Raw genomic sequence first — 11035 nt, forward strand, 5'->3', positions numbered from 1 at the left:
ATAACAATAGGACATCGTACTGCCTTTAAAAATGAGTAGAACCCATACCACAAGGCAAGATATAAAATGCATCTACATGACAAATTTAAAACAATTCAAACGAGAAACTAACTGTTCCATTCGTGTACAAAATAATATACGAAATACAAATATGATTATGTACGTGGCAACAAACGAAAACTACTAAACTACAGGCTTCTGACAGGCACATGCAGAATGCTGTGGGGTTAAACAAGACTAAAATATTAATCTTAAGAAATCATGATTTATCAGTACTACATATATCAGTTATCAAAGGTACCAGGATTATAATTTAGAACGCCAGACGCGCGTTTCGTCTACAAAAGACTCATTTGTGACACTCAGATCAAAATAGTTATATAGCCAAACAAGTACAAAGTTAAAGTGTATATAACGTTCATAATTGAAATAAAAAAAGTCATACATAAACGGGCATAGCTAAATATAAACACCGTAAGAGTGTGCCAAAGGAATTTGTTGACTATCAGTTAAATGGGGTACCATCCGATGAGTAGCAAGTTCTTTGTTATTTTGATTAATCAAATTACAAATGTTAATATCCCGTTCATAAAATCTAAGATTCTAACACGTGTTATAATAATAATTTCAGATTTATATATTTCTATGCTAAAGGTCAAGTTTCAACTTCTCTAAGCAACATAAATCACCATAGACGCTTTTAAGTGTCCCATTAGAGTTTGAAAAGAGGGACGAAAGATACCAGAGGGACAGTCAAACTCATAGATAGAAAATAAACTGACAACGCCATGGCTAAAAATAAAAAGACAAACAGACAAATAATAGTACAGAACATATGCCTAATGAAGGTTACATTAGAAAACTCTATGTTAGCACGGTAATCAGTGTCGTTTTTTGTCTTCAGCTTATGGGTTTGAACGTCCCCTTGGTATATTTCGCCTTGCTTTAATAATCTCATCGTACAATTGTAATACATTTTGTACCTCGGAATGAGGGGCGAAATACCGGAGTAAACGGAGCGGTATTCAAGGAGAATAAAAATAAAGACTATAAAAGTTTCTTTGGCCGATTTCGGTTTGAAGTAAGGAAGTGGACTTTTGGTGAAGGGTGAGGGAAGTGGCATATTGTATACAGAAAGTAATACATGTATCTGCTGCTTTCTTGTGTTAAAACCATATTGCAAGCGATAAATTACACAAAAACATAAGGGTTATTGTTTTCTAATCGAAGAGACAAAACATTTTTAATTTCTGGAGGAACTGAAATCCTATGTAATTCACGTTGAATTGTAAAATCTCGAATTCCATTGAAGTATGATCAAAAACATTTGACGAATACTGTAAACACTTTCATGGCATGTTAAAACGTAAGCCAGAAGCCAAGAATTATATTGTTTGCAGACTATAAGTGTATCTAAGCATCAATACTTTGTTATTTTTTATATCAAAAGTCTAACTGTTAACTGAAACCCTTCACATATTCATAATGGATGTATTGAAACAAAAGGCGGAAAAATTATGTATCGGGTTTCAGTTATGTCTTGATTGGTGCATACGTATTCGGCTTTGAACTTATCATTCACATACACGTGAACTGTATCTTTCGATATTGCCTTCAGTTTCAACTTGAATGGGTTCTCAAAATAAATCTGTTTTACGTTTTCATCCTGCATCTGGGTTTCCTGTCCCCATTTGCCTTTTGATAGTGTATTTAGAACTACCGTACTGCTTGGTCCTATTGGTTTGAAATGAAGACTCATACCGTTAATATCCGATGATCTGTCCTGTTGAAAATTTATCGCATAACCACTAAAATGAAAATAAGAAGGTGATTGTTAACTGGTTTAAATACAAATAAAATATGTTTGATACTTTTGTTACATAGAAAATTAATTATATATTGTTAAAAAAGTTGATATCTATAGGTTTATATGTTGAAAGGCAAACAATGAAAATTCAAAATAAAAAATCGATTTTTGCGATAATTGTTCAACGTTAAAATGGAAAACGTTCCACGTCAAAGGTTGCTTTGATTTTTTTTTTTAATTCTAATACAAACCGGTGTAAACTTTATATCTGTCATAGTCAAATCCATAATGGATAAATGAACGCAGCGCATATGGTGAAGCATTGTTCTTTTTTATTTGTTATTTCGATCATGCGTATAAAATTTACGATTATGTAAAATATACAGAAAGAACATTGTCCATTTCCATAATACACATTTTAAATATATATACGTGTGTGTATTATAACAATTAAAGACATTCAATCAAGCAATATGCTATATAAGAAACTGTTAAACAATGTTGATATTTCGATAATCTATACAGGTCCATCCATTTATAACGTACTGACCTCGTAAAAAGTCGATAATTGAGAAATATTATGCCATTGAATTTTTACTACAGACAGGCTATCTTAATGTTTTTAGTTTGATTGCCCCTTTTGGCATAATCCGCCTCTTCTAATGAAAAAAGGGGTTTTGTCTTTTAGTCATTGTTTATTATTTATTATTAAACGTACCCGGCACTGTCCGCTAGCGCTTGTCTTACATTGCACTGCACCTCAATGGTTAATTCTCCGCCTATATCTAGGCTTTTACCCCATGCTTTAAGCGTAACCTGTGTAAATAATCGAAAGAAATTTGATGTAGTAGGAAAAATAAAGAAAGTGCAGTGTTATTACATGTGGTCTTTTTTTATTACTAAAGAAGCCAAGATTACCAAAAACAGAGCTCTTTGACGGTGGTCATCGTCTACTGCTTTTCCATAATCTCATTTATCGACTTTCATTAATAATAGATGGCGAAAACGCAAGGGTTGAAATAAATATTAAGTGAAAATGCACAGGTAAATACGCGAAAGCGAAAACCATTTTGTATTTTCGCCTTTCCTCTTAGTTGCTTCGAAAGTAAAATAAAGATATATACCAAAGTCAATATTTGGGAGAAATCACAAGGGTTTCACCAGTAGAAAATTCCATACATAATTCAAATTTTGATTAGAAAACATGAACACAATTTTTAGAAGAGAACACTTAAATCTGAGTAATACGGACATCTCCTCGTGTTCACATAGTTTGTTATTTCAAAAGTCTTCTGGACTATTTGGTAATGACACGGAGACCGAAATACTTACGTAAGTCATGACTATTTTTTTCTTTCTGTCTTCTGAAAAAATAAGCATATTTTTAATGTGTTTCCCAAATTTTACTTCGACTGTTATCATAGACATTTTTGGACTAGAAAGCTTTCCTGTATCATAATTTCTAATGTGTCCCTCGTGTATCAACATTTAACGAAATGAAAAAAATCCAGAAATGCAAAAACTTGTATTTAATTTAAACTAATCATGTGCTATAGCAATCATATTAATTGGTTACAACAGTTATAAGATTCTTTGACAAAGTGTGCCAACAAAAGAAATATTTACTGTGATCAACAACCACTATTCTCGGTATTCCGACTGTTGAGGGAAAGGCACAGAGATGGGTGTGAGGTTACGTGACAACCAAATTGTGTCATATATTTGATAAATACGATTTTTCTCTATCCTTGTATTTAATTCAGATCTTTTATTCACTTTGATAAAAAAAAAACTGGTACTGTTATTGTTATTGGATAAATATATAGTGTTTGCAACACAATCAAATACAGACCTCTGATTTTGTTATCCTTATATGGTTTTTTTTTATTATATTTTGCTTCAAAGACTTAAGAGCCTACTAATATAACCTACTTCCTACGAGTTTACTCTAAAAGGGTAGGCTAAACCTTTCGGACACTGGTGTTTTTAACGCGTTGCTGTTAACCTAATTATAACATTATTTCATTTTATTCATAATCAAACTTAATCAAACCAGGCATCAATGAGTAGTGCGTATATTGAGGTTGTATGTAACCTGATACAATCACACATTCAAGTCATTTCATGTACAAAGTGGAAAAACTATTAAAAAAAAAGTAAAGAAGTGAAAAGCGTATACATAATAACTATTTGAACGGTTAAGTTCTTACCTCTTCTAAACAGCGATGTATTCTACTGATTATACTAAGAAGGGCTACTATTTGTTATATAACAATCGGAAGCAATATTTTTTACGATTGTTTATTTTCCCTGTTAAAACAACGCAAATTAAGATACATAGTACGTGACAAAAAACAACAATAACTATCTTCGTTAAGTATTTAGTTTTTACTAAATTAAACGTCATCTTTACAACTGTCCATTGGTGTTTGTTTTCACGTTTCATGGTCTTGTATGTTTCTTGTTTTGGATGATGTTTTGTTGTTGTTAAACTTGGATAAATTGTTTATTGATCATAGTCCGGTTGTTGCTATACATTGTTTGAAAGTACGCAACCACATGTAATTTTTGTTTCTATTATCTACTTGCATTTATGATTTGACAAAATAACATCTTTTAGTTTATGCCTCATACATTTATTATGTATTTTTCTTTTTTTCTTTTATTGTTTCTTCTTGCGATTTGCTATGTTCATTGTTTTTGTTTTTCGTTAGATTTTGCGTTTGCGTATAGTAATATATTTTAGTATGGTGTTTGCAGTATATGCTTGCGTATTGTGTTATCTGTTTTTGTTGGGTTATTTTTTATAACTGTAAATGAGTTTTAATCTTAAACAGTCATTTTGATCCTAACATTATCTAAAAAGTTAAAACAGAAAATTCATCAGTTATGCTTTGTCTTTTATTCAATTTTCAAAGCTATCCTTTGCAGTTGGTTCAGAACTATATAGACAACCTGCTTGCAGCCAATTAAGCAATTATTAGTAGCAATGGAGACCTATTGGTGACCTTCTGTTGTTGTCTGTTATATGGTCGGGTTGTTGTCTCTTTGACACATTCCCCATTCCCATTCTCAATTTTATTTCAGACAAGTTAGTTTAAGATTCGTGTATACAAGCAAATAACAACTTTTGAAAAGTAAATGTATTTTAGTTGACTACTACTGCAAATGAATTCTGTGAATACTATAGGGAATAAATCTAGAAAACGAGTTAAGACTAAAAATTACTTTTACTCTTAATCTTTTTTTCATTATTATTAAAACAACTGTCATAATCTTACTTATTCTGTATTCATTTCAACACAATTTTGCAAGTTTCAAGTGTATTTATATTTTATACTCGATTGTGAATTAAAAAACAAATTGGGGATTGAATTTGTTTTTACTAAACAATAATAGTGCAATCATTATATTTTTGTTTCCATTATTCAAATAGTAAAATATCATATTAAATGCTTAAGTTAACGACTATAGTGTACCTGTTATACATTAATAAGTTTTCTTACAATATCTTGTATTTTGTTTGTAGATACATTTTGAATTGTATTTATCAAATGCTACCATAGGTTAAAAACACCGACAGACTTTCAACAATTTAGATGTCGTTTATGCGTATGCACACCTGTATACTTTTGAATATTGTACTGTGCTTACAGTTTCTTTCTTTGTATTCTTCGCGATGTTAATAGTTCTTACATTGACGGTATCTTTATATATAGCAGAAACTTTACTTTTTAATTGTTAGAAAAGGGTGAATAAATGACAGTGTCCGAGCTTTTTAAAAATTAAGTGTGTCTAATTGTCCATATCATAGAACCATTATCTGTAATAGAAACAAGTGAGTGTCATTGAGACAACTCATCATACAAATCACAATGTGAAAAAAGTAAACAATAATCGGTCAAAGTACGGCCTTCAACACGATTTGTTTCGTATGATTAATTTGCAAATTTAGATATCAATAACGCACTCAGCTACACGATCTCAGCGGAGACTAAGTTCCCCTTCTCCTAAAACAACAGGATATAGAAATAGTACTTGTTTCCTCAACCTTCACCTTAAACAACATAATGTAAAAAAATAAACAAATATATTTCATTCTATGTTCATTCATGTGTTTATGTGAAGGATTTACAAACTTTATATTATACAATTAAAAGTTAGTGGAAATGATTGATATGAATTAGTCAAAAAGGGTTAACAGTTGTACTAATTGAAAGGTTTATTTCTGATTATACTTTTAACATCTTAGAGTTCTGCTTGTCCCATGTGAAAAGTTCTGATTGCCCACATTATTTTATGATGCTTCTTAAATAAACAAGACAATTGTTGTTTATTGTGTTAAAAAAAAGCATGCAAAAATAAATTAGTGCGTGTTCAAACTATGATTTGATATCTTTTTTATACCTGTATTAAGTATGTTTTCTTTTATCATATTCGGTGGTTGTCGTTGTTATGTCATTGGTTCATGTCTGTCATATTTGGATATATTTCATGAATCGATTTGTTATAAATTTTAGAATTGGTTTTCTTAATTGAAATGTTGCATCTTTTTCATGTCGGGGCCTTTTCAAGCCGGCTATACGGTATTTTTTTTCTTCTCATTGTTGAAGGTTATACGTTTGCAATTAATTGCTCACATCCATTCATTTGATCTTTGTGTGTTAGTTGTCTGATTGGCAATCCTCATCTCTTTATTTATATATGACTGGAAAAGAACATATTGCAAATCTTGTCAATTATCTTGAAAACAAATAAAGATACAGAAATTCTGACAGGGTAAACTTATTTAGAGTGTTCAGAGTGTTAAATACTGTTCATTTACTTCAAAACTGTCAGACGACTTCTTATATTAGTTCTGTTATGCATTTTGTCTGAGTTGACTATGACTTACACTATGTTTTCTTATGCCAAAATTGCAGGGTTTAAAATTTTCGTCAGTCTTATATAATTCACTACTTAAAATACACAAGCTTGGAAATTTTCGTAAACTTGTAGGAAAACTATTCGAATGTCTTATAGTGGAAGAAATGAAAATATTAAAGTAAGACCTAGTTCTAGCAAGAGGAGTGAGAAAAGTATTATTTTCAAGGTATAATGTGTTTGACTAGGAAAATATACTCGTTTAGGAATTAACGGACCGGATTGAATGTGTATTTAAATCATATAGGTTTTTTTCTAAATACACGTGGTTCGTCCTATGAAGAGAATCTATGAACTCAACTTACTCAAAATCGATGCATCTTGCTAACTGAGACCATTTCATATTTTATGAATCATAGTATATTTGTTGTCTTGCTTTAGCGAGAGTCATTTTATATTTTCTTTACTCCAATTACGGGTGGTTAGAGCATGTGTCTTTTTTCCTGGCATTTATAGATTATTTGTTATTTTATTTCTTCTGATTTACACTTCACCAATTTTATTTCTTCTGATATGCACTTTACCAATGTGTTCATGTTTTCATTTATCCAATTTATTTTTAACATAAGACTAGAGAAGAAGTACGTTCAAACAGCTGTAACTGTAAAATTTTATGATTGAAATAGAAGCATATTACACTAATTGAATAATTGATCTAAAAATTATGTAATGTTTATGGAATTTTATTTTGCGAAAATAAAATTATAAAATAAAAATAAATTTAAAAAAAGGGTTCAATGACATAACTATATATGTATTAGTAGAACAGTTGATTTTAAGGTTAAGGATTCATTTAGATCTTTTTTAACTGATTTTTGGTGTTGATCTGTTGTGATTCGTGCCGAAAAATCAATAATGACCATTCACGAATCCTTTACTATAATTTTAACTCTTTAATATCAAATGATAACATAAGTCAAATTCACTTTTCATTGTATGACACCTTGAAGGGTGCAATAAACAGTAAACTCAGTAACAGTGTTTGAAGAAAGGGGTTTACAGGTCATAAAACCAGTTGTATCGTCAATTTTAAAAATTTAGTACTGCTATTTATTGGCTAATGCTTAAAAACACATCATTGAAAAATCCACCTGCATCGAAAAAAGGTATATATTCATTTTGTCAATAAAAAGGCCTCCAAACTTACAAAGTAAGTGCTGAATTTAAAAAGACATTCAAAAATCTGCCTGCAACACTGAGTCCCCTAAATAAAGAAAGGTACGACTAAAGTCAACTACTGAAGAGGTTTCTAACTAGGATAAGCCAAAACAGTATTTATTGTCGCTACTGAAGTCTAGAGTCAATGGTCAAATTTATGGTAACTGTTTTAAACTAACATAACGACTCCATTGTTGAATTAAGACCATTGACTATCAAACCTTGAAAATGTCGTATTAAGACATGACGTCATGATTGCAGATGTTTCTGACAACGCAAATCATAAAAAGTTTTCTTCATTTCCGTATAATTTCATAGTCGTGGGCAGTTGTCATAAATATAAGAGACCATAATTGTATCATTGAAATTGTATTTGGCATTTATTTCAGCTTTTTTCAATTATTCGAATTCTCTTTTCTTTGGTTTTGACATCATCATTATTCTTTTTAATCACATTTTTACCGAACACAGTCACTGTATAAAATCTCGAGAAATGTTGTTAGTACGAATATACATCTTATTTTCTATTTTTTGTTGTTAGCAAACCCTTAGTATAAACAATATACACGATATATATGCAATGTTCAATAGTAATACGAAATGTTGTATGAATTCAATGACGTCATGTATCTTGATTGAGGGCTATTTGGTGTAAATTAAAAATGACGTGAAGTGTGTTGAAAATTTCGAGTTACGATTCAAAAACGCCATTGAAAAGTCATCATAATTTATGATGCAATATGGCTTTACAGCTTCAACTAACGTCGAGTCGTATCATTTGCTGAAATTTTGTGTAAATATTGAACTTTGATTTAAGAACTCTTTTTGTATATTCATTCAATTTTCAGACGTGATTAACTGTCTTGCATATCTAAATATAAATTGGAAAAATCATACAACGATCAGATATACGACAGAGAAATTCTCCCTATCTACACTATTAAACGAGAAGACCTCATTTTATGTGTCGCTTCTCTTCCTTCCACAATAAATGAATCATCATGCCTCTGTGTTCTTTAGGTAACATGCATAGTCGCATTTGTCATCCATTCTTATGATTATTAAGATTGAGTTACTTTGGGAGAAAAACGACAAAATATGTGTCCGGATATTTTTTCCGTTAGCATACTGGATTTTAGTCATAGATAAGACTTCCGGTTTTAAACATGCACAAGAATAACCAATCGTATGATAGATTTCAAAAATGAAAAAATAAATAAGCCAATCAGAGCGTTCTGAATATCATGGTTTTTAGATTGCAAGAACCACAACTATTATATCTCCTTAGAGACAATTATTTTTCGCGTTTAGACTAGAAAACATAATTCCCATAAATTGGGCATAAACATTTATTGTTGAAAGTGAAAGTAGTGGTTTGGCCAAAATGAAAGTAGGGTAGAGATTAGAGGGAGGCAGGACTTATTCGGGACCTCGGGATCGGGTGTTTTTAAGCTCGGGATTTCGGGATCGATCCTTACGGGATGTGGGAATATTTTTTTTTTTTATTTCGGGATGTCGGGATATGAATTTCGTTAAAATACGCACCTCAGGATTTCATGTTTTTAAGCCCTGGATTTCGGGATCAGGACCCCTCAGACCACCCCTCAAATGAGCCTAAGTCATTTATACGAGATTCAAATCCTACCATTGGCATGTTAATAGAGCTCTCAAAAGGAAAAGCACTGATGGTTGTCCTAGAGGCACATTTTATTAGAATAATAATGGTCTCTAAGCAGTTTAATTTATTCCATGTTTGAAGCGGTGCAAATTTTTAATTTAATTTGACTTTTACCAAAAAATGCATTGTAGCAAAGGGGAAGAATAATTGTGGTATAAGGCCAGAAACACGAAAATAATTGAATTGAATAGAAAGGAAACACATAACGCACTTTTGAAAAAAAGGAGAGGGCTTTTGATACATTATATGAAATTCTCCAGTCATAATATCTTTTACAAAAATCCATCCTAACACAGTTTACCAGCTGTATATGCCCGCGATTTCGCGGGTGTCTTCTAGTATAAATTAAGTAAGAAAATGAATAGTTAGATGTAGACTCTTAAATGACAGTTCATTATATGAGACTGGGCGAACTGGAGAATCATATTCACATTCACTCTAGATCTTTACCATACATATTCCTGACATAAACTTTACAATTGACATTTTAAATGGATAACCTAGTGAACGTCATGTGCACTTAGTCACCCCACAACAGAATGATATAGTAGAGTGAGAAAATATTAACAGCCCTCTTTCCCTGTTCTTTAAAACGTAAAATAATAAAAATATAGAACTACAAGGAAATTTCAAATCGAAAAGTCCATTATCAAATGGCAAAATTAGAATTTTAAAAACATCGAACGAATGAAAAAAGATGTGCTTTTTCTGACTTGATACATAAAACATGAGGTAAAAGCCTCGTGTTGCTGAAAGCCCCGTTGCGACATTGCCACAATGAGATGTAGGATCGTGTTAGAACGGCATTTTTTATGTAGAAAATGGTGAATTAAACCTCGTTTTATAGCTAGTTTAACCTCCCACTTTTATAACAGTTATATAGTAAGCTATTTCTTTTCGCACACAAACACATACACCCGTGTTCGATGTACGACATATTGTAATAATCTTTATATACGTTTATGTATGTTATTGTCAGTCAGTATATAACGTAAAATGTATTTGAAAAACGACTTATTGAATTCAATTAATATGCCATGAGGATGACGATTACAATGACCACGAAATAACTTTCCTGAAACTGACAATTAGATTTCCCTGGAGACATTATATATATCTAAGGAAAACCAACATGCACACAGTTCAATATGCATCATAGGTAGAAATCTGATGATTGTTTGGTAAATTATCTCAATGGCATTGTCTCTTACTCTTGTTACATAGTATTTATCTAAATGGTGCTGTGTCCAGGTGACAGATAGTCTGATTTCTTAGGAAATTATTTAATTAAACGAGTAAAATGTTTTGATTTATTTATCGTCTGCAGTAATTTAGAAAAAAATCGTATTACAATTTTTTTTTTTTATAGATTATTAATATATGGTTCTGTTTTACACAGTACTGCATTTGTCAAGGGTAAAGTATGGCGTCACTCCTTCTTGTCTCCAATTATCTTGTTGACCAGTATG

At 31.2% G+C, this 11035-nt stretch overlaps 1 protein-coding gene across 1 annotated transcript; it reads right to left on the bottom strand.

The window, feature by feature from the left end:
• Positions 1-1141: 1141 nt before the first annotated feature.
• LOC139519433 (uncharacterized) lies at positions 1142-4182 on the bottom strand. The gene is made up of 4 exons (XM_071311530.1): positions 4018-4182; positions 3140-3171; positions 2526-2623; positions 1142-1808 (listed from the first exon to the last, which is right to left on the bottom strand). Exons 2-4 carry the CDS (start codon positions 3146-3148, stop codon positions 1481-1483), a joined length of 435 nt encoding a protein of 144 aa, XP_071167631.1. The 5' UTR covers positions 3149-3171; positions 4018-4182; the 3' UTR covers positions 1142-1480.
• Positions 4183-11035: the final 6853 nt, after the last annotated feature.

This window comes from Mytilus edulis, chromosome 4 (assembly GCF_963676685.1).
Source record: "Mytilus edulis chromosome 4, xbMytEdul2.2, whole genome shotgun sequence".
Classification (NCBI taxonomy): domain Eukaryota; kingdom Metazoa; phylum Mollusca; class Bivalvia; order Mytilida; family Mytilidae; genus Mytilus; species Mytilus edulis.

Coding starts and splice junctions, on each gene's coding strand:
- LOC139519433 (XM_071311530.1), bottom strand. Junction 1,809..2,525: donor GCGCTAGCGGACAGTGCCGG/GTACGTTTAATA, acceptor TTTTCATTTTAG/TGGTTATGCGATAAATTTTC.